Source organism: Zalophus californianus, chromosome 2 (genome assembly GCF_009762305.2).
Source record: "Zalophus californianus isolate mZalCal1 chromosome 2, mZalCal1.pri.v2, whole genome shotgun sequence".
Classification (NCBI taxonomy): Eukaryota; Metazoa; Chordata; class Mammalia; order Carnivora; family Otariidae; genus Zalophus; species Zalophus californianus.
Window position 1 is genome coordinate 2,178,791 of NC_045596.1, and position 23,510 is coordinate 2,202,300.

General features: G+C 50.4%; 1 protein-coding gene across 4 annotated transcripts in view; it reads left to right on the forward strand.

The window, feature by feature from the left end:
- HTT (huntingtin) overlaps positions 1–23,510 on the forward strand; it is a 136,443-nt gene that overhangs the window by 63,102 nt on the left and 49,831 nt on the right. For all 4 annotated transcript variants that reach the window (XR_003520794.2, XM_027598953.2, XM_027598952.2 and 1 more), the window contains 12 exons: positions 500–702; positions 4,048–4,174; positions 5,409–5,536; positions 8,621–8,731; positions 12,408–12,485; positions 12,961–13,184; positions 14,338–14,416; positions 14,542–14,703; positions 16,733–16,788; positions 18,037–18,185; positions 19,816–19,952; positions 21,793–21,909. Coding sequence is in view for 3 of the 4 variants with exons in the window: in XM_027598953.2 (XP_027454754.1) it covers positions 500–702; positions 4,048–4,174; positions 5,409–5,536; positions 8,621–8,731; positions 12,408–12,485; positions 12,961–13,184; positions 14,338–14,416; positions 14,542–14,703; positions 16,733–16,788; positions 18,037–18,185; positions 19,816–19,952; positions 21,793–21,909 (1,571 nt within the window). In the remaining variant the exon portion in view is untranslated. The remainder of the gene's footprint in view (positions 1–499; positions 703–4,047; positions 4,175–5,408; positions 5,537–8,620; positions 8,732–12,407; positions 12,486–12,960; positions 13,185–14,337; positions 14,417–14,541; positions 14,704–16,732; positions 16,789–18,036; positions 18,186–19,815; positions 19,953–21,792; positions 21,910–23,510) is intronic.

Genomic DNA, 23,510 nt, shown 5'->3' on the forward strand with positions numbered 1-23,510 from the left:
GAGGCTGCTGAACTTGACGGCTGTGGGGTGCTGCCTCGTGAAGGAGGACTGTGGTGTTTGCTGTGGGAGGTCACAGAAGAGCCTCGCGGTGGGGCAGCTGTGGGGCGGAGTCCCTCCGTGGGCTTGAGTGTGGCTTGGAGAGCAAGGTAGGGAAGCCCACCTGGGAGGTTCACGTCGCATCGAGGTGCGAGAGAGTCTCCGCAAGATCCCGGCTGTGGGCCGTGGGAGAGGACTCTGACCGGAAGAGGCTGCAGGGGCAGGGGCAGCCGGCCGTGGCCACTGGTGGAACTTCGGTTGTAAAGATCCGGAGGGCCTGGGGTGGTTGGCACGTCACCAGTGTATGGGTGGGTATATGTCCGGTGGTGACATTTGTGAAAGTCCGTTTCCCATGGAGTTGGAGGGATCAGTTGACCACCAGGTGGAGATGGCCAGTGAACTCAAAGTAGGCGGGTCTAAATGACTTCGCTTCCCTAGTGATTTTCTCTTCCCCTCATCACAGCCAGTGCCCCCAAATCTCTGAGAAGTTCCTGGACCTCCGAAGAAGAGGCCAACCCAGCAGCTGCCAAGCAGGAAGAGGTCTGGCCAGCTCTGGGTGACCGGACCCTGGTGCCCATGGTGGAACAGCTCTTCTCCCACCTGCTGAAGGTGATTAATATCTGTGCTCACGTCTTGGACGATGTGGCTCCGGGACCAGCAATGAAGGTAACTTCACGCTTGGGCAGCTCAGGGACCCCGTGGCGCCGGACTTGCCTTCGCTCACTTGTCTGCCCCTTCCTTACTCTCTTTTGCTTTAAATGAACGGAATTGCTCATAGGGTGACACTAAGTTTAATACCAAAATGTGTCATCCAATTTGTAGCTCTTTTGGTACTGTTCTGTTACTGTCGCCTCTGAGAGGGAAAGAACTAGCTGGATTCTTAGGCTTTAAGCGTTAGCCGAGAAAGCTCAGAATTGAAGTTGCTGTCTCCTGGAACATTTGCAGGTTGTTCTGCTTCGCTATGAAGTACAGGTCCACGAATGAGCTTCAGGACAAATGGTAACCTGTTTGCACAGTGCATTTAAGATAGATGAGTTCATTTATAATTATATCCTATTATTTGCCCTCCCGTGTTTTCCATCTCAAGTTACTTCCATCATGAAAAAGCTCTTCTAACTTCACGTTCTCCCTTAGTGGCCATTTGGTCTCCCCATCACTACAAACTTTTCTGAAGAGTCGTGTCTCCCCGCTTCACACCCTAGTACCTCCCGCATGCTCTGGCACTGGCACTGGCCTGGACGCTGTCCGCAGCTCCAGCCACCAATTCTTTTTCTTTTTCTTTTTTTTTTGTTATGTTAATCACCATACATTACATCATTAGTTTCTGATGTAGCGTTCCTTGATTCATTGTTTGCATATAACACCCAGTGCTCCACGCAGAACGTGCCCTCTTGAATACCCATCACCAGGCTAACCAATCCCCCCACCCCCCTCCCCTCTAGAACCGTCAGTTTGTTTTTCAGAGTCCATCGTCTCTCATGGTTCGTCTCCCCCTCCGATTTCCCCCCCTTCATTCTTCCCCTCCTGCTATCTTCTTTTTTTTTTTTTAAACATATAATGTATTATTTGCCTCAGAGGTACAGATCTGTGATTCAACAGTCTTGCATACTTCCCAGCGCTCACCATAGCACATACCCTCCCCAATGCCTATCACCCAGCCACCCCATCCCTCCCACCCCCCACCACTCCAGCAACCCTCAGTGTGTTTCCTGAGATTAAGAATTCCTCGTATCAGTGAGGTCATATGATACATGTCTTTCTCTGATTGACTTATTTCGCTCAGCATAACACCCTCCAGTTCCATCCACGTCGTTGCAAATGGCAAGATCTCATTCCTTTTGATGGCTGCATAATATTCCATTGTGTATATAGACCACCTCTTCTTTATCCATTCATCTGTCGATGGACATCTTGGCTCTTTCCACAGTTTGGCTATTGTGGACATTGCTGCTATAAACATCGGGGTGCACATACCCCTTCGGGTCCCTACATTTGTATCTTTGGGGTAAATACCCAGTAGTGCAATCGCTGGGTCATAGGGTAGCTCTATTTTCAACTGTTTGAGGAACCTCCATACTGTTTTCCAGAGTGGCTGCACCAGCTTGCATTCCCACCAACAGTGTAGGAGGGTTCCCCTTTCTCTGCATCCCCGCCAACATCTGTCGTTTCCTGACTTGTTAATTTTAGCCATTCTGACGGGTGTGAGGTGATCCAGCCACCGATTCTTTAACCCCCGGCTGCTCAGCCTTCGGCTGCCACTGTCCAGAGCCACGCTTTCGCCAAGATTGGTCTTTGTGTCTTGTGGGGACCTCTTGGGTCCTGTCTCACTTCTCCTCCGCGCCCTCGGTGCCGCCACGCCAGTCCTAATGCGGGCGCTCCCCCTGGCCTCTGGGTTGTCTCTTACTCTTCTCTCACCCCTCTGTTCCCAGGCACTTCCTGGTTTCTCCTCTCTGCCCAGCACAGAGGGCCTGCAGGCTCCATCCTAGGTTGGCCTCTCTCTTGATACTCCTGGGCCGGTGCCATCCCATACCACTCTGCAGCAATGGGAACATTCTGTGTCCATGCCAGCCGGGACAGGGGCCACTAACCACACGTGGTGAATGAGCACTTGAAACGTGGCCAGTGCAGCTGAGGTGCTGAGCTGCTAATTTTGTTTGTCATTACATTTAAATGGCCATGTGCGGACAGTGGCTCAGGTATGGTGCGGGGCCGATCTGTGCTTGTCTTCAGCATTCACACATCAGAGACCCCAGCTCTGTCTTTGGTGCGTCAGTGCAGAGACATGTGACGCGGCTACTTGGATGGCTCGCAGATCTCAGACACAGCGTGAATCTGAGCTGCTCAGCCTCTCCCCTGCCTGTGCCTGCCATGTCCCCATCCCTTTGTACTTTGTCAACTAGGAGTGTGATGGTCTCACAGCTTCTCACCTTTACTTGTCAAGTCCTGTGTTTTCCCTACTAAATATCTTGCAAAACCCATATACACACATGCACACATGCATGTACGTGTACGCCCACACATGCATGTAAGTGAATACACACACACTTCTGTGCGTTTGCTGCCACTGTTCTGGTGCAACTGGTGGCCTGATGGAGTCTTCCAGCTGCCTCTCTTCCCCTCCTCCTGCTTCAGACAGCGTTGTTCACATCCTCCAACTGCGGCATGGTTCCCGTGCCCTGCAGCTCACCTGTTTGGAGTGTAGGATTCCATGGGTTTTCATATGCTCACAGTCACGTGGCCATCACCACAATCCATTTAGAGCCTGGAAAGGAACATTGTGCCCTTTAGGTGTCACCCCCAAACCTCCCCTGCCCCCCAGCTCCAGGCGGCCACCCGCTCCTTGGTGTTTCTACAGACCTGCCCATCCCAGACGTTTCATGGGAACGAACCGTGCGATCCCTTGTGTCTGGCTCCGCTCACTTGGCAGGAGCTCCGGATGCAGCAGCCCCTGTTCTGGCCTCTCTGTCCTTCCCTGCTGCCTTCAGTCCACTCTCCTGAGGCCGGCCCTTTGTCCCACCCCATCCGCTTCTCTGAGACTGGAGAGAGGAACAGAGCTGGGGCCCGCCGAGCACGTGCCCCCATGCTGGCCCCTCCCACAGCGGGTCCTCTGCCCTGTGTAGTGGGTCTGTGGACTCCTGGCTGTGTGGCTCATTAGCCTTGATGCTGAATAAGTTACTTCAGCTCTGAGCCCATTTCCTCATTTGCTTCATACCGTTTGTCCTCTCCTGGCTCCCACAGAGGGCCCTGGTTGCTTGCTGCGGGGGGCGATGGGCCCCGCCCGACTCCCTGAGGGTCCTTGCGTCCTTGGCCATTCACAGCACCCCCGTCAGGAAGTTCTAGGTCAATACCTGCCAGTGTGATGGCCGTGTGGTTACGCTAGATACACGGACCGTGTCTGAGTTCTGTAAACGAGGACTCAAAGAAACCATGATCGCGCATGTTGTGCTCAAGAGATGGGAAGGCACGTATGTGATTTTCAGTTTCCGCGTCAGACTCTTCGTTTCGTTGTAGGCAGCCTTGCCGTCTCTGACAAACCCTCCTTCTCTGAGTCCCATCCGACGAAAGGGAAAGGAGAAAGAACCCGGAGAACCGGCCTCTGTGCCCTTGAGCCCCAAGAAGGGCAGCGAAGCCAGTCCAGGTATGAAGCAACGGCAGGGAAGGGCGGGGCTGGGGTGCCCTCCGGGTCACAGATCCCATTCACGCCCAGGTTAATATAATAGCTTCGTAGTTTTTGGAAATAAAGTACACAGCAGTGAAGCCAGAGAAAGAGTTTCCCTGGTGTGGTTTCAGGTACTAAATATTAATTCCTAAATGTGTGCAGAGCCTGTTCCGGTCTTGAGCGTCACTCCCTGTCCCTGGCTAGTACGTGGCTATGGCAGTCCGTGGGCCTCCCCACCCTGCTTCTCCCTGCAGAGGAGAGGTGGAAAGAACCCTGATTTCAGTCAGGGAGGCCGTGTAGATGGCTGGGAACAGCTAGCAGCTGAAGGAGTTGGTTCTGACACGTGAAGACAGAAGACGGAAGTGCTAATGTGAGGAACAGTCTTCTGAGAGAGAGGAACCTGACAAACTCAGATGCGTGGAGGGGCTTCCACACCTAGGAGGGGCCAGGGTTTGCGTGGGAGCCTGTGGCTTCTGCTGACCCGGCTGCCACGGGTGGGCACGGGAGGGTGTAGGCAGGGTGGGAGGCGACCCGTGCTGTCGTGCCCCACCAGACCCGTTGGCACATCTCACGGCACCTCGGGCGGTCGCGACTCTCTCACGAGACTCGATGTTAGGGCTTTGCAAATTGCTAGTTTCTGAGGACTGACTGGAGCATTGCAGGAGGCTTTACCGGCTTTGAAATCTTCTGAACTTCACAGACGTAACTTAGCAGTATGTTCCTGATCGTCTTCCTGGTGGCCTAAAGAAACTAAAAAGCCTCCAAGTCAAAAATCTTTAAAATTTGAGGAGAATGGTTTTATTTCGTGCTTGGCCCTTTCCATTCTCTCAGCGTGTTGCTGGCGTACAGGGCCCCTGGGCCACACTGGCCAGGCTCAGCCCACTGTGCCGCTGGGAGCCTCGGGCTCCTGGACTCTGTGTGGGGGCTGGAGGCCACCCCCGCCCTGCTCTGATGCACAGACGGGCGACCAGACCATGGCAGACAATAGCAGTACACTGTTCTTCTTTCTCACCTATTTTATGGTTTTGGGGGAGATACTCAGATTCTGTTTATGTTTATTAGTCAACTTCTTGTTACTTCTAACTAAAAAGTCAGAGAGAGAATTTCAATTTTATTCTTTTAGAATACCTTTAAAAACCGTTACTGCCAGTGATCTCTTAAACTTGGCAAGTGTGTACTTTTGAGCTCAAAGTGTATTTTGTGTGTTTTAAAGCCTCTCGACAATCTGATGCCCCAGGGCCTGTTACAGCAAATAAGTCTTCTTCGCTGGGGAGTTTCTGTCACCTGCCTTCGTACCTCAAATTGCATGACGTCCTGAAAGCTACTCACGCCAACTACAAGGTATGGCTCCTTTTGTGAAAATATGCACACAGATTTCTAATAGATTGTGGGTGTCTTTCTTAAGATTTATAGCTTGTGTACATACACAGATGGGCGTACAGATAAGTACATGCAAATCAATAGTTTCTTCAAGGTTGTCTTTCAGCTTTGTTTATGGTAGTTCTCATCATATAAAACTCAGAGCAGCGATCTCTCTGTGGTTTATTGGTGCTGTGTCTGGGCTTCCTGGGCCGCCCCCACAGTCAGAGATGTGCTGGCCGGACTCGTGGGCCTCGGTGCGTGCGCAGTCTCAGAGCTGGGACTCTTACCACCACGTGGTAAGGACACACAGGCACGGTCTGCAGGGGCCCAGGTGCAGGCCTGCTGCGTTCTCTCTCCCACACTTGTCCTCCGGCCACGGAGGCTTCCTCTGCCTGACACGAAGCAAAACCCGGGGCTCACAGAGGAATGCAGGTGTGCAGCCTAAAACGTGGGGTTCATTCACATAGTCCAGGCACGGGGAGCACTGCTGGTGGTGTAGGGAACTGTCGACTGGCCAAGTGTGCAGACACCCCCGAGGGCCGACCTTACAAACAGGTTTCTGGAGGGAGAGCAGTCTGTTCTGTCGACTCTTCTGCACTGGGCTTTCTCACGCTGAGACGATTAAGGAAAAAAGTCCCATGGTTTCTCTTCAGGCTTTTCATTGGTTAGCTACCTGCCCAATTGCCCCTAGCACTGTTTCCCAAGTAAGCCATTTTTCTTGCGCTAATTGATCTGAAATACAACTTTTACCAGATGCTAAATTCTCATGGGTCTGTATTTCATTTACTGTTTGGTGACGTTAGTCTGTCCCTCTGTTCATCTGTTAGAAGCACACATGCCCATTCTGTGGCTCCATGGTACATTTTTTTTTTTTTTGAAGATTTTATTTATTTATTTGACAGACACAGTGAGAGAGGGAACACAAGCAGGGGGAGTGAGAGAGGGAGAAGCAGGCTTCCCGCGGAGCAGGGAGCCCGATGCGGGACTCGATCCCAGGACCCTGGGATCACGACCTGAGCCGAAGGCAGACGCTTAACGACTGAGCCACCCAGGTGCCCCTCCATGGTTCATTTTTGCGGTGGTCGGTTCCCCCTTTCTGCTTTAGAATTTTTTCCTGATACTAGTTTATTTTTGCATGTGGACATGAGAATAAGCTAATCTAAAGGATCCTGAGAATATTTCCACTGGGATCATGTTAAATTTGTAGATGAATTCCTAGAGAACTGATATCTTGGATGTTAAATACACCTCTCCAGAGTGTGGGATGCATTTTTGTTTGTTGAAATCTTTTTTTTATTATTATTATTTTTTTTAAAGATTCTTTTATTTATTTGACAGAGAGTTAACAAGATCAGGACCACAAGCAGGGGGAGTGGGAGAGGGAGAAGCAGGCTTCCCGCGGAGCAGGGAGCCCGATGTGGGGCTCAATCCCAGGACCCTGGGACCATGACCTGAGCCGAAGGCAGACGCTTAACGGCTGAGCCACCCAGGTGCCCCTCTTGAAATCTTCTTGTATGTGTCTCAGATGTACATAAAATTTAAAGAATTTTAAGAATTTTTGAAGATTTTTTCACATAGATCTTGTTTATTTCTTGATAAACATGTCCCCAGATGGTCATCATTTTTTGTTACTGATAGATATTTCTCAGTTTTTTGGAAAACCATTTATAAACCTTATCTGGCCTCTTTTCTGAAGGATATTGATAATTTTGAAACATAAGAATCTTAACCATGTTTTACAGCAGATTCAGAGGCTCTTTTTAGCCTATGTTTCTCATGTCACCCACCCAAATAGCAGGGTGCACGTTGGAAACCCTGCACAGAGAAGACACTTTTTTCTGCCTATTCCCAACTCCTGTCTCGGGTCCTGGGGCCCTGTTGATGCTCCTAGCATCTGCTCTGTTCTTACCATTTCCCCTCTGGGACATCCTGGGCTTCACGCTGTACCCCGTGCACCGTGGACCCCAGTACTTCAGATGCCCGCCTGGCTGGCGTGTTTGGGGTGCCTGGCACATGTGAGATCTGTCACACCGTCTCTCCATCTCCTTCATTTCTCCTCCTGAGTGGCCGTGTGCACGGCCCTCCACTCTAGCTCTGGGGTTAGCTCCCTCCGCGCCCTGTGGCCCTGGTTCTCACCTGTGACCTCTGTTCCTCTTCAAGATAGGCCTTCCTGTGCTCGTGCCCCTTGTCCCTTGTCCTGCCCTGCCTGCTGGAGGTGAGCCCCTTCCCTCTTGTCCCTGTGGGACGTGGCCCCACTCGTCCTTCCTCAGCCCGTTGGAAAGCCCGCCCCCCGCCCCTGGTGGTAACACAGAGTAGCTGCGGCACTCGGGCCTGCCTGGTGGTCATCTTCCGTGTGTGTCTCGCCTGCCGTCCTCTCCCTTGGCCCAGGAAGCACTTTCTCTTTCGTCACGGGTGGCCACGTTTGATTTCACGGAGCAGATTCCTTTCTCTGTTGCAGCGTTTTGCAGGGTTTTTGCCAGTTTTTATTTTCCTAGTTGATCTCTCCCCCTCTCCCTTGTTCTTTCATGTTATGTCTTTGGACCTAACCCCTTCTCTCAGTCGGTTAAATAGGGGAGTTGCATAATTTAATTCAGCTGGGCCCATTAAAATCCTAATTTAATCCTTCTTAACATGAATTTAATGTTTTGCTGTAGCCAGACTGAAAGGCGGTTTCTGGATTTGATGATGATTCTTTGGGGATAACTAATGTATGTAGAACAGGTTGTGTGTTTTATATATTTTGATTTGGTGCTTATCAGATGTTGGTTGTAATGGAAATTTACATTTTTTTCCCTCATGATAGAAGCTCGGAAATTATTTCTTTCAGTTGTATCAATGTAAGTTAGAAGATGCTTCTGAAAGATGGCAGTTTTATAAAGCTGTCTGGAAGAGTAGTTTCCTTTCCAAAGCATTTTCCCAGTGCGCACAGGAAACAAACAGCCCACATGGTGCGTGTGTAGGGTTGCATAGTGGGACACCTCTCATCACACAGACAGTGCGTGTCTTTGTTGCAGATGACGGATGGGACAGTGCAAGTAATCCTGTGTTCTCTTCCTTTCCAAGGTAACCTTGGATCTTCAGAACAGCACTGAAAAGTTTGGGGGCTTTCTGCGCTCTGCCTTGGATGTTCTCTCTCAGATCCTAGAGCTGGCGACGCTGCAGGACATCGGGAAGGTATGTGTTTCATTTCTTGTCATTGAGCTATAGCCGGCACCAGCACCTGTGGGGCTGCAACCCCGTCATCCGGGCACGTTCAGAAGGTGGTAGTAGCTTGAGAATCTTCTGCATGTCCCCCCGACCCCTGCTGCCACATCACAGCACCTGACTCTCATGCTTGTCTTAGCGTCAGATTGGGGGTGTTCTACCTCTCTCCTCTTTTCAGTTTTTTTTCTGTATATTAGCTTAGATCCAGTTTATTCTACAACATGAGTGGGATTAAACTGCAGTGACAGTCCCTTTGTTTTCTTTTTTCTTTTTTTAATTTAATTTTATTATGTTATGTTAATCACCATACAGTACGTTACTAGTTTTCTGATGCAGTGTTCCATGATCCATTGTTTGCGTATAACACCCAGTGCTCCATGCAGCATGTGCCCTCCTTAATACCCATCACCGGGCTAACCCATCCCCCCACCCCCTCCCCTCTAGAACCCTGTCTGTTTCTCAGAGTCCACAGTCTCTCATGGTCCATCTCTCCCTCCGATTCCCCCCCTTCATTTTTCCCTTCCATCTAATGTCCTCCCTGCTATTCCTTATGTTCCACAAATAAGTGAAACCATATGATAACTGACTTTCTCTGCTTGACTTATTTCACTTAGCATAATCCCCTCCAGTCCCATCCAAGTTGATGTAAGAGTTGGGTATTCATCCTTTCTGATGGCTGAGTCATATTCCATTGTATATATGGACCACATCTTCTTTATCCATTCATCTGTTGAATGGCATCTCAGCTCTTTCCACAGTTTGGCTGTTGCGGACATTGCTGCTATGAACATTGGGTGCATGTGGTCCTTCTTTTCACTACATCTGTGTCTTTGGGGTAAATACCGAGGAGTGCAATTGCTGGGTCATAGCATAGCTCTATTTTTGTTTTCTTATTTGACCTTCGTGAGCAGAAAGGGTGACAACAGACGTGGTGAGGGTGCATGGCCGGCTCCTTTGGTGCCACGGGAAGCAGCAGAGCTGGGGTAGAAGCCCCGTTGCCCTCCCCATCATCGTACAAGGAGGAGCTCAGACACACGAGAGTTCAAGGAATTGTGTGGTGAGCACCGTCTCATGTGTCCACACCCCAAGGCCTTGGCCACGTGTGTCCACCTGCTGGCTCCTGGGCGTCGTACTTTCTGATGGGCCGCAGAGGAGCTGCAGGTGGCTCCCCCTTTAAACAAGTATCTCTGTCGAGGGAAGTACAGTGGTTTGTGAAGTTCGTTTGTTTTTATTTTTCTAAATCTTTCTCTTGGTACATGAAAGCGTGCCTAGTTTTCATGATTACTTGCGGTATTCTGCTTCTTTTCAGGTCTGTTTAGTGCGTGCACTTGTTTTTTACTGGCTACATAGTGTCCTGTTCTAACTGACGCTCAGTTGTCCCTCAGAGTGAAACTGGTCAGAGCTCTTCCTAGTACGGCCTTGCTGGTGAGACCGGCCGGCCCCCCGCCCAGGCTGTGCCTCTGCGCGCAGTGGCGCTCTCCCGTAGGGCCATCAGTCCTGGCAACCCATCGCTTTTCCCCGCTTTTACCAGCAGGTCTTGTGGCCTGCGGTCTGTGTGCATGTAACACGTTGTAGCAACATGGGAAATATAACCCATTTTAACTTTGAATGTTAGATACTCTGAAATAAAAACCATCTACATGGAATTTTTAAAATAATAAAATTTTCCTTTTTCTTGGAATCCGGATGACTTTGTAGTTTGTTGTTTTTGTATTTTTTTCATTTACCAGGAGCATGGTTCCTTTTTTCTTTTTGACTGCCACATACACAGAAATAGTTGTTCTCCAGTGGCAGCCAGTGAATTTATCCACTGGTGCATTTATCCCAATATATGAAAGTAAATAATGAAGTCACAGTCTGATAAAGCTTGGTATTAGGGGTCTTGATATTCCTGAAAACAGGGATATGCTTACATTTCTTCCTTTTTTAAAGGTGTGTGTTCAGTAACTTCATCTCTGAAGATCCTTTATCCGGGGCAGGATTGACTGGATGTTACAGCCTCTTGCCTTTGTCTTTACGGTTCTGAGTTGATCTGTTTTGCTGTTTGATGACAAAGGCCTGTTTCAGCTGCAGTTTGGGCTTTCCCTTATCGGTGCTCTGGGAGCCTCTTCTGCTTAACTGCTGAATCTTCGCTCCTGGTCTTTCCGATGAGAGTGCAGGGTAGAAGCCCCCCAGGATTTTCTTTGCGCTTGGACACTTGCTGTGTGTGCGGGGTCTCCTCGGCTGATCACGGCGTGGGCAGGCCTGGGACCCCCCCTGGCAGACACACTGCCCAGCTGGGTGGAAGCATGTCTAGGAGCCCAGGTGGCAAGATCAGGGTGGAGACAGCTCCTCCTGACTTGGGGTCTCTAGGCTGCGCTGTGCCTCTCTTCCTTGTGCCTTGACCTGGAAAGTCTCCCAGGGCAGTGGACCCCAGTGCAGTGTGGGGCTTGCTGCGTTTGTCCCTGCCCCTCAGGGGTTACTGTCCTTCAGTCCCTGCCATTTGGCGTCTTGTCGCTGCGACTGCACACAGTGCCTGTGCTTCTTTTGGTGGTTTGGGTGGAAGGTATAAATGGGCCCCATGCCCTGTTTTGCCAGAAGTGGGAGTCTGTATTCCACCGCATGTTGGTGCCTGTGTTGGGACGCACTCCTGGAGCTCCTCGTGCTCTTTGAGGCCGCCACGGCCTCCTTCCTTGTCAGTTTTCAGTGCCTCTTGCTGTGTTTGGTGCCACCAAGTCCTCCATGCATGTTTGTTAGGAGATCTCGTCCTTTGCTAGACAGATCGTGCCCTGGAAGCTCTAGTTGTAATTCCTCCAGTTAACATTTATTAGATACCAGCTGTGGGCTGTACAACCCAAAAGCAACGTGTAACAAATTCAGCCCTACAGAATACAACCTTGAATGCTCAGAGTCTAATTTGAGTAAATCAGAATATTAAAAATACACGGTCCTTGTATTTGAAACCAACAAAAGTCTGTTGTTTTTTAGTGCAGGAAGCTGTCCCACACAAGGAAATTGAGAGGCAGTCTGGTTGGTGTGAATTCCAGCTCCGCTGATGGAAGCAGCGGCTGGTGACCGTGTAGGCACTGAGGCGGGCCGTTGGTGCTGAGTGCCTGGCCTGGCGGCATCCTGAGAGTTCATGTCTTCGTCCTTCTCGATGCCCCAAGAAGACATCGCGTGCCCTTATCTCATTTTTTAGGGTGGTAAAAGTAGTTTGTGAGAGCGGTCACGTGAAGGCCGTCATTTTGGTCATTTTTGCAGATTGCTGTAAGACACCTGTGGGGCATTTTGTAGTAAATCACACAATGCATGGGCCGTATGTTCAGCTGAACGTCTGCCGGGCTTCTGGCTCTTCTGTACTCTCTGAGTTCCTGCCTGGAACACAGGGAGAGTAGGTACTTGGTGAACAGTTTGTTCCTGAGCAGGCGAGCGAGCCAGCGAGTGACGGCAACACATGATAGGGAGGCTGCAGGGAGCTACTTGACCATCTGTGGTTTCTGCTGACTTTGTTCACAGCGATAGACCGCAAGTTTCCTCCAGATTTGACTGACGCTCAGGAGTTACGCAGAAGCTACCTCAGGTCTTCAATGTCTGTGCAGGGCTCACAGCCGTAGGAAGCCACCTGTCAGTCACTTACTTCAATGTCTTACTGCTTATTCTTCTGCAGTGTGTCGAGGAGATCCTAGGGTATCTGAAATCCTGTTTCAGCCGAGAACCGGTGATGGCAACCGTTTGCGTTCAGCAGGTAAGAGAGCCGTTTCCTGTCTTGTCCTTTCAAGCCCCAGCTCTGGGCAGGAGGGCGTGATGCGACTGCTCACGGAGGAGGTGGTGCTGGGGGCGTGTCGGGCAGCCCCTGTGTCACGCGTTGGCTCACTCCGTTCTTAGGCAGAGGGGTCCCTCTCCTACTCCCCTGCAAGAGGAGGAGGCCCATCACTGGAGAGGGCAGCTGGACTCTGGCTAAGCCCTGCCATCTTAGTGTCCCTCCAGGGTTCTGTTTGGAATGCTCAGTCTCGTGGAGAATCACGGTAGAGTCGAGGCTCTGAGGGTCTTCTTTAAAACTTACTTTGCCCTTCACTGCAGCAGTCTCACACGGTGTTGATGGCGATTCCCAGCAAGGATTTCAGTCTGAATTTTTGCTAACGTGACTCTGCCTGGGAGTTGCTCTGTGTGTTCACGCTATGTTAAGTCGGATGCTGATGGCTTCAGTTCTCTCACTCTAGCTGTTGAAGACTCTCTTTGGGACAAACTTGGCCTCCCAGTTTGATGGCTTATCCTCCAACCCCAGCAAGTCTCAAGGCCGAGCACAGCGTCTGGGCTCCTCCAGTGTGAGGCCGGGCTTGTACCACTACTGCTTCATGGCTCCGTACACCCACTTCACCCAGGCCTTAGCCGACGCCAGCCTGAGGAACATGGTGCAGGCGGAGCAGGACCACGACACTTCAGGGTAACCTTCCAGCTGTCCTGCCGGGGTGGTCGTGTCAGGGGCGCATCTTTGGTAGACCCATGACAGAGAGAGCGGTGAAGTTTGTAAAAAGTAAAAAAAAAAAAAATGAGCCACAGTCTTCTCATACTCTACTGTATCCAAAGAACTTTGGAAAGTATGTTACCAACATGCTGGAGGCATAGCCCTGCCTTCAAAGTGTGTGATCCAGTGAGTAAGGTGGCGTGTGGGGGATCGTGCAGGCTTGGGGGCTGGGCAGGCGTGGGGAGGCAGCCGGGCTGTGGGGGCCGCCGGGGCTGCGGTGCGGAACGTGCTGGCCTGCTGACCACAGGCGCCAGGTGGGGGTGGGCACCTCTTAGGTCTGCACTCGGGTGAAAGCGCAGCTTCTACGTGGTACAGTGGTGAGGGCACCCGAAGGTGTGTGAAAGGCATTGAAGAGTCTCCTATAACAGCACTACGCCTTTCATCACCTTGTGGCTCTAAGTCTTCATTTACATTTATGATTGTGTTTTTGATGCCTGGAATATAGTAGTTTTTGCTTAAATGCCCATAGTTATTAGATATTTGAGCTGCTACTCGGTGTAGTAACGAGAATTCCTTGTTTTCCTTTTATGTAGGTAGTGATAAAAGAGCTGCAGTTAACATACTAGAGTCAGAAGCTAAGGAAAATGCCCGTGTTGCAGGCTTTATGTGGGTGGCATACTCACTGTGTATCCGGTTCTCAGGAATAAATGTCTTCAAATACTTCATTTAATAATATGGGGTATAAATAAAAAACTAAGGGAGCGTGTGTGCGTGTGTGTGTGTCAACTGTCATCTAACTTCGTTTACCTTATAATTGGTGTGAATCTTTGAAGAATTTTTTCCTAAGAAAACCAAGTGAGATCTTCATGGGCATCCCCTTTCTGGCCTCAGCGTGGCCTTGGCTGGGTGGTGGTGGGTTTCCCGCGCCAGGTGCACTCTCTCTGACCGCCTGCCACCCAGACGAGGCCCGGGGCGGTTGCCGCTGCGGGCTCGACGCAGCCCGGCCATCTGTGGTGGAGAGGAGCAGGTGCCGCTGCGTGCGTGGCCCCCCAGGCCCCCTGACTCCGAGTGCGACTGGGGACGCAGGAGAGGATTTAAGGCCACTCTTGGCTCCCTTTTCTCCATCCGGCAGGTGGTTTGACGTGCTTCAGAAGGTGTCTACCCAGCTGAAGACCAACCTCACGAGCGCCACAAAGAACCGCGCGGATAAGGTGAGCGAGAGACGGCAGGTGTCGTGCTAGAAGGGAGGACGGAGCTCGGCACTTCCCAGGTCGGCGGCCTGAGGTGTTCAGTTGAAGACTAACTCACGGATTTGTTCTTTTCCTTTTCTCTGTAGAATGCTATTCATAATCACATCCGCTTGTTCGAGCCTCTGGTTATTAAAGCTTTGAAGCAGTACACCACCACCACGTCCGTGCGGCTGCAGAGGCAGGTTCTGGACTTGCTGGCGCAGCTGGTGCAGTTACGGGTCAACTACTGTCTTCTGGACTCGGACCAGGTTTGTCGTTTTCGGCCCCCATCTACCCTAGCTGTGGGTAAGTCAGTACTGGTTGCCTGTGAGACCCCACGGTCTGCCTTCAGGAGACGTGCCGCCCACTGCGTCCTCCCCAGCTCGGGGCTCTCTGCCTGGGGTGGCCTTTACTCGAGGGTCAGGGCTTTCTGTCCACTCACCCTCCCCACCCCAAGATAAGTGCATTTAAATTTTAGATACAACTAAGCCTTACTGTTCGGGGGGACATTTTTGCAAAACGCAGAGACTTATTTTGAACACATTATCAATTATGACATCTGGTTTCAAACAAGCTGACGTCCGGGCATGTCTGTAAAGAAGAACGTGGTCTAAGGGAGCAGTAGCTGGTGCTGTGCCCCGAGAGGCCCTCCCGGTGCCCGTCTGACCAGCTCGGTGTTGACACGCCCTGGCCAGGCGGGACTCAGCTGTGGGGAAGCACTTCTGGAATCCTAGCCCCTCGGGACGCCGGCTGCATTCACCACACATAAAGTCGCCTGTAGGTCATGAAAGTGTGACTGTCATTGCTGGGCCGTGACCTTGGGCTTCTTTCCCAAGTGAGGTGGGAAATGTTTCATAGACATCGGTGTGTCGGTAGATCCTGTCAGCACCAACACTCACCTGGAAAGGTCTGTTGCTCAGAGAAATGAGGAAACACCTTCAGGATGCTTATCTCCCCACAAGTGGTATTCGGGGGCCGTCTTCTCATGAAGGGGGGCTTAAAGGACCGGGCTTCATGGTGGCTGACATTTGCACTCCTCCTTCTTTTGCCAAACTATCAGAAGAACATCATCCAAGAGGGCCGCTCCCTTCCCTGGGGCAGATGCTCACTGGAGAACGGTTAGGGACAGCATGGCCTTTCCTGACACAGGGACCTTGGGCAGGAGAGGTCTCGTCTGAAGCCTCGGGCGGTGGTGGCCCAGAGGGAGACAGGTGCATGCTGACTGGGAGGTTAGGAATAAGGGCGCCCTGGGGGCTTTTTAGGCGGAAGTCAGGGCCCACTTCGAGGGCCGCTCTGGGGGCACAGAGCCACCGGCCCACTGTCTCCTCAGCGTCCAGTCGTGACTCCTCCCAGGCAGAGCTCGATGTTCTCCTGCGGAAGGGAGAGGCTGCTCTCTTTCTGGGCTGCGTTCAGTGTGATCGCCATTCTCTCTTCAGTCTTTCTACATAGACTCTCTTCTCAGAGATGGTGTAACTTTTGTTGCTTCCTTCTGTCTTACTAAAAATCACCTGACGCATGCACGTGGAGAGGGGCCTGCCTCAGAGCTCCAGCAAAGCTGCCTCCCAGCCACCTCTTCTGTGGTGCTGCTGGCCTTTTCTTGCCGTGAGTGCTCTAGCCTCACATTTGTTCAGATTTGCTCGTATAGCTCAGGGCCCTTTCTCCCCAGTCCTGAGGGTTTCAGTACGATGACTGTAGGAAATGAGAACAGGCGGACCATTTAATTCAGTTCCCATCATGATCTGTGGAGCACCTGCTCTGTGTCTGTGTCATGCCTGCAGGCTGGGAGCAAACAGCGGTATGTAAGTTCCAGGCTCGAGGTTGGGAGAGCGCAGGTGCTTGGAACAGAGTTGGACGCAAACTGGCTCAAAGCCAGTCCTGCAGTGCTGCCTGTGCCCTCAGGGTTGCCTTCCTTGTCAGACAGCAGCCCCCTGCATCAGCCCCTTTGAACGCCGGCTTGTGGGAGGAGAGGGTGGGTCGATGTGGGCATCTTCTTACAAGCCAGTGTCGGGGCATCCGTGCTGCTCGGGGTGTGAGCCGGGGCGAGCTGGCCCCCAGGCGTGTCTTTGCGGGACTGCTCGGTGTCTCCTGGAGTGCGCAATCTCTTTTTCCGGACCTCCCACCGACTGTTCAGTAAAGTGTCCTGGATTATCTAGTCTGACAGAATACGTCTGAGTTCTTGTATACACACAAGTTTACTGCCAGGAACTTGTTAAAATTGACACAAATAAGTAGGGAGAAAAGTCACCTAGTTTGCATGTTTTAATTACTGATGTGAAAATTTTATTTTCCTGCTTGTAGGTGTTTATTGGATTTGTGCTGAAGCAGTTTGAATACATTGAAGTAGGCCAGTTCAGGTAATGGCATTTTGTTCTTTTAGATTTTTTGTCCTTATTATGGACTGACGTGATTTTAGATTATTAAGATGAACATTTACTTTAAAGGATTGTTAACGTATTTTTGCTAGATATTTTTTTAAGTGGAACTCTGATTAACACGCTGTGTGTTTTTATTTCTCTTAAAAATTGATGTGTCTCGACTCATTTAGAAATAGTTCTGCATCTGGAATTAGATGTGTCAGTTTTCACATTTCAGAGCATTTAATTATGATAACAGACTGCTAAATGCAGTCTCTTCTGCTGGAATGCTGATTGTTTTTTGAGCTTTTTAGAGAAAACATGTTTTAGGTGTGGCTGTCTGCAGTAAAGGTGGTTACTGTGTGCTTTCCTGAGAGGGATTGCAGCTCCCTGCTGGACACTAAGGCCTGAATACTCTCTCCTGTGCCAGAGACAGGTGTTTAAGTGTAGTTACTGAAAATGAGATCTCTTCAGTGTCTGAGCTGCAGTGGACCCTTGAACAACACGGGTCAGGTGTGCTGACCCCCGCATACTCAGAAATCTGCATTTAACTTGTGCCTCCCCAAAAAGCTAACCGCCAAGAGCCTGCTGTTGACCAAAAGCCTTACGGATAACGTCAACACTCGATTAACTCATATTCTATATGTTATACGTATTGTGTGTATTCTTAAAATATGTGAGCCAGAAAAAAAGAAAATGTTAAGAAAACTGTGAGGAAGATAGTATATGTGTATAGTATAGTATTGTATTTATTTAAAAAAAAATCCTGTGTATAAGTGGACCCGCGCAGCTCAAACCCATGTTGTTGGGGGTCAGCTGTCCTTAGTAAGTAGGGAAACAGGGTGAAGAAGGATGTGTTCTCAGTGTCTCTTGGGTCTAGAGACCCTGGACTTCTTACTCTAATTGGGTGATATTTCCTGTGTGATTTGAGACAAGTTACTTTTTCATCCTCTGAGTCTCAGTTTCTTCAACTGAAGAGAGAAGGGGCAGGAGGAGAACTAAGAAGACTGTGCCTTGGGGCATCCAGTGCCATTGGGTGCTTTCCGGGGGCTCTCCCTCAGCCCTCCCCCTGCCCCCCTTTCTCCCCTCATTCCCTCCCCTCACTCTCCCCACTTGCCCCCCGCCCCCTTGCTCTGTCCCTTTCTCTTTTGCTCTCCGTTCGGAATCATTAGTAATTTCATGTTGTTTATATTGATGATGTATCTTAATTTTAAAAGGAAGTATCTAAATGGATGTTTTTGTTTCTAGGGAATCAGAGGCAATTATTCCAAACATCTTTTTCTTCCTGGTATTACTATCTTACGAACGCTATCATTCAAAACAGATCATTGGAATTCCTAAAATCATTCAGCTCTGTGATGGCATCATGGCCAGTGGGAGGAAGGCTGTGACACATGGTAACGGGGCAAACCTTTCCCTGTGGTTGTCAGTAATGATGTGCTGGACAGTGTTAGTCTTCATTACACCAACTTCCAACTGTGTCCTCGGCTGCTCTGTGCTTTGTGGCTCTGTGTGTGTACGTGCGTGTGCGAGCATGCATGTGTGCAAGTGTGTGTGCATGCGTGCATATGCGCATGGCTTAGAGAGGTCACAAAAGGAAGAGAGCCCCCCCGCCCTTTACTCTCAGGAGCTTACAATCTCCTAAGGTACAAGGGGTAAGGTGATCTGAGGTACAGAGAGAGTCTGACATAAACACTCTAGTCTAATTACGTGAAACACAAGAAACTGAAAACTCCACCTTCTGTAAGGGCACTTGGTGTATTGTGCACTGCCCCGGGAAGGAGTGGCCTGGCCTCGGTTCAGGACCTTCTGTGCTGCCTGGTTCTTTGTAGAGACTTAACTGAGGAGCACAGACAGTGGTCTGCCCTCAAGCAGCCTCCTCTCACCTGCACAAGGAGGTTGTGGTTTGCAGAATAAACTGTAAATCTTCAGCATTTTCCCTTGACTCCTTTCTGGCTCTGTTGTCAGGAATCAGTAGCCTTTTTGAACCTTGGTGAGGGTACATCCCAAGACCTTTGCAGACCCCAGAGGAGGGCGCTATGGTGTGCAATGTTCTCTCTTCCATGTGGTTGTGGTAAAGCAGGTAATGTGTTGAGGGGTAGACACTCAGCGCCATCTGATTCTCATGGTCTCTGGAGTCACCTTTGCCATGGCCTCACAGGGGCTGAGATTCACACCGCAGCAAAAGTTCACACTTGTGCGCATATGGAATTTGGGGTCCCAGGTGCAAATGTCAAATAAAGGGATGACGAAAACCCCCTAGATTAGAGGGTCTTTGGGTAGAAAATCAATGGGCAGCCAAACCCTCGTACTTTCTGTGGAAAACTTGGTCACCTGTAGAACATTCAGCAAGTATGCTGTGTGTGCGTGGCACTGAGGGTGCGTGTGCCCAAGTGTGCATGCCACTAAGACAGTGCCTTGCGGTGACATCAGGGACATGATTGGGCCACACCCTTCCCAGTGAGAGAAGTTTCTTAGACAGTTTGTCCCAGCGGTGACGGTAGACTGAGGAACCTCGTTTGACTGCTGTTTTGGATAAAGACAAGACTTGGGGGAAAGGCTTTATCTAACGAGAGTGAGTTACTACTTAAAATGGCATAGAAATCTAATACTTTACATGTTTTCTGTTGAAGAACACTGTCATCTTTTCAGGTAAATCTTTAAGTGGAGTATGCATTAGAATAGGATGTTGCTACTTTAGTTAGTTGGAAGATTTTAGTTTGAATTTGGCTTTTGGATTTGTGTCTCTTTTGTCAGAAATGATGTTACATCACAACACCCTAGTTTTTGTTTTCGTTTTTTTAAGATTTCACAAAATGATCAGTAAGTGTCTGAGGAAGACCTGTGGCCTCCCTGATGGCATACTGATAATTTGTAGCACTCACTGATAACCTGAATTTATCCCTTATCATAAGCTGTGCACGGATTAGGGTTTTCTTATTTTTTGGACGTGTTTTGGAGGTGTTAAGCTCTGTCTGCAGTATAACGGTTTGTGATGCCTTCTGAGCCTGCCTTTTTACACCACAGCCATACCAGCTCTGCAGCCAATAGTCCATGACCTCTTTGTACTGAGAGGAACAAATAAAGCCGACGCAGGAAAAGAGCTTGAAACCCAAAAAGAGGTGGTGGTGTCGATGCTGCTGAGACTCATCCAGTACCATCAGGTAAGGGAGGCGTGGGGTGGTCCCTGGCACTCCATTGTCTCTGCAGGGGCAGGAGGAAATGCCCTGTGGCCCACAATCCACTACTTAGCGGGTGATCCTTTGTGCTGCCCCCGGCTCTCAGTCTGGGGAGATGCCAGGGAGGGATAGGCTTGCCGAGGTTTGGTCTTTAAAGCTGTACAGCCACATGGGGAGGTCACCTGCCACCTGACTGACAGTCACAAGGTCATTCAAGGAAGTAAATAAGTTGGAGACCCTCTTCTCCAAAATTACCAAAAATCAGTTAATTGACATTGATCAAAATGATAGAATTCTAAAAGATTTTAAAAATCTCACATCTGAGGGGCACCTGGGTGGCTTAGTCGGCAAAGCGTCTGACTTCAGCTCAGGTCGTGATCTCGGGATCCTGGGATCAAGCCTCACATTGGGCTCCGTGCTCAGCGGGGAGTCTGTCCTTCTCCCTCTTCCCTTCCCCCATCTCGTGCTCTGTCTCTCAAGTAAATAACTAAAATCTTTTTTTAAAAAAATCTCACATCTGAAGTAATCTAAAGACTTTATTTTGTACCTCTATTTACCATATATTGAAGTAGGGCTAGGGTCTTTTCCTTTGTGCTAACTGGTTTTGTTTTCCGTAAGGTGGAGCACAATTTCAGGCTGATTGGGGTGGGGCCACAGTGCAGAGATCTAGCATCAGGCCTCTCCAGTGAGGCCACTCTTAGCTTGCTCGCTTGCCTGGCCCTCACTGTTTCATAATTCTTGGTAGCTATTTGTCTTTGAATCTTAAAGTCGTAAGCTTTTCTTATGGAAACACTTTCTTTGTGCATACTCATTTTGGTTAATCTATGTAATGTTTAATTAAATGTTTACTGTTTAATTAAATCCCATAATTACAATGAAAAGTACAAAGCACACTGGGTTGGAGGCAGGCCTGGAGAGTGGCCCCGTCAGCCACATGCCCTTGGGGAGCTCTCCGTCTGTTGCTTCAGAGGACAGAGAGGGTCGGCTAGCCTTTGCTGAGGAGAGTCGGAATGGAGTGCAGATCCCCCTCTTGTGGGAGAAGCGCTGCCAAGCCCATTGAGCAGAGGGGCGGCTGTGGAGGGGGCAGGCGGGCGGGCTTCTTACAGAGTAGGCTTGGATTGGCTTGGCTGTCTTTGTGGCGCTTGTGGTGAATAGGCCAGGCTGACAGGCATTTTTGTCAACAGGCAGGTGATAAGTATTTTCAGTTTTGCAGGCTCTAGGGCATCAGTTGCAGCACCCCAGGTCGGCTACTGTGGACAAAAGCTGTCCCAGCCAGTGTGTTCATGACGGGTATGGCCATGTGCCAATAAAACTTTATTTACAAAAATGGGCTTTTAGCTGTCTCTGCTTAGAACTGATCACTCATAAACTCCTGCTCGACCATGGGTAACTTTTCTGAGAGTAAGTGCAACTCGGTAGGAGATCAGCTTTGTAAAGAGCACAGAGTTGAAATTAATGTACACAGAAGTCAGGAGGCGTCTGCAGAATAGTTTAGTCAGGGCTGTGTTTGCGTTTTCCCAAAGGTTAGTCTAAACTTGATTTTCTTTTTGTGCCTTTTCTCTGATTGTGAAATCTTGTAAACTCTGTAGAAGCAAAGAAGTATAATGATGGCACGTGATCCCAAGGACTGTGCTTGTTGGAGGGTGCCCCTTGCATTTTCTTCTGCTGGTTTCCCATGTCCCAGGGCCAGGGTGGCTTTGGGGGTATCAGGCCCTCACTAGGTTTGCATCCTGGAGTCGGAACTGGGGTCAGTGCAGCAGGCGGGCACATGTGCTCTGTGAGCACGACCGGCTGGGAGCTCTGACCTGCCCCCTACCCCCTGCAGGTGTTGGAGATGTTCATCCTGGTCCTGCAGCAGTGCCACAAGGAGAGTGAAGACAAGTGGAAGCGGCTGTCTCGGCAGGTAGCCGACGTCATCCTCCCGATGTTAGCCAAGCAGCAGGTTGGTCCCACGTCTGCCTTGTCGCCGTGGGGTCCCTGGGACACCTTCCTAAGTGGCAAAGGTCCTTATAGGAGGCGGCACTTGGGATTGGCATTTCACTGAATTGTAACAGATTAGATTTGTGATCCTTATCAGTGCCGCTCAACAAGACAGGGATTTCATTCATTCTCTGACCTTCTCAGGTTGCTGTGTCTCCCGCTTCACAAGAGTGGAGCCCGAGCCCACCCAGAGATGCATGGCTGGAGAGGGCCCGGGCCAAGGCAGAGCCAGTGATCTGAGTCCAGAGCCATGTCCTTTCCCGTCTGGCTGCCCTGCCTCCCTCATTCTGCTCAGTCAGGCATTGCTACTTGATCTCGAGCTGTTTGTTTTCCCTTGTCAACCGTGATCCATCATTTAAGCAGAACTTCTGTAATCAAGCGATGCGATCAGTTGTCTCCATAATTGTAGTGGAGCGAAGTGATCTGGCTGTGCCATGTAGGATGGAGCGCACTCAGTCACAGAGTTTCTGAGCCATGTTTGCCACCAGGTGTCCGAGGACAGGATGCCCGTTGCAGGTGCAGCAGCACCTTTGTAAATGGGATGTTGGGAGTGTCCCAGGGTGGCAGGGGAGTGCTGCTGATGCCCCTCCAGGAAACCTCACCAGCGGTCAGCAGAGCTCTGGGTCTTAAGCGCTTTGGATGCATCAGCAGATACCTGTTTGTTCATCTTGATTGTCCCAGTAGAGGAAGCAAGTACTCTGGGTAATAGGCAGTGTCCGTGACTCTTGGCTGTCGGTGCAAATGTGCAGACAGATGTGGTAGCCCTTACTGTCTTCATCGCCTCAGCCCCATTCTGGTTTCCTAACGGCCTTGTTATCCAGCAGCCACTTTACAGGGAGGGAGTCTCGACTTCCGGTGACACTGACAGAGGGCAGATTGGTGAATGTGGTGCTTTAACGTGGTCACGGATTCCATGCCTATGGATCTATATTTTTAGAGTAGTACTCCAAAAACTTTATTCCAGTCTCTTGTTTGTTGTGTACACAATCTAAGGAAGGTGGAGCTGGAGGGCTGGAAGGCATGGTAAATGTCCGGCTTGATCCCTGCCCCAGTGAAACCATGTGAACCGCTGCACGGTGCCCACCAGGTGGCTAAGCGCAGGTGCACGGTCCATGCACAGGTAGTGCTGGGCCCTCTTTGGTACCAGCAGTAAATACGAACATGAACAGAGCTGGTGAAAAGCCTGCCCTCTAGGAGTGACAGTTTCCTTGGATGGGGCTGGAGGAGACAGACCACAGAAGTAACTTGGTGACGTGTGTGAAACACCAGACGGCAGCGGGTAATGTAGGGTGGGCCAAGGAAAGAAGAGAGGTGGGAATGTCCGGGCAGGGCTGCGTGGCTCAATTTGCGCAAACCTGACCTGGGTGAGAGCTTTCTAGGCAGAGAAAACAGAGCAGTGCAGACCCTAAGGTGTGGGAGCCTGCCCCAACGGTGGGATCAGAGAACTTCGAGAGGCCATGTGCATGGAGCAAAGTGGCCATGGGGCGTAGGGAGGGCAGCCAGGGTCTGGGGGGCGTGGAGGGCCTCTCGGGCCAGTGTGGAGGACTTTGGGAATCCTGTAGA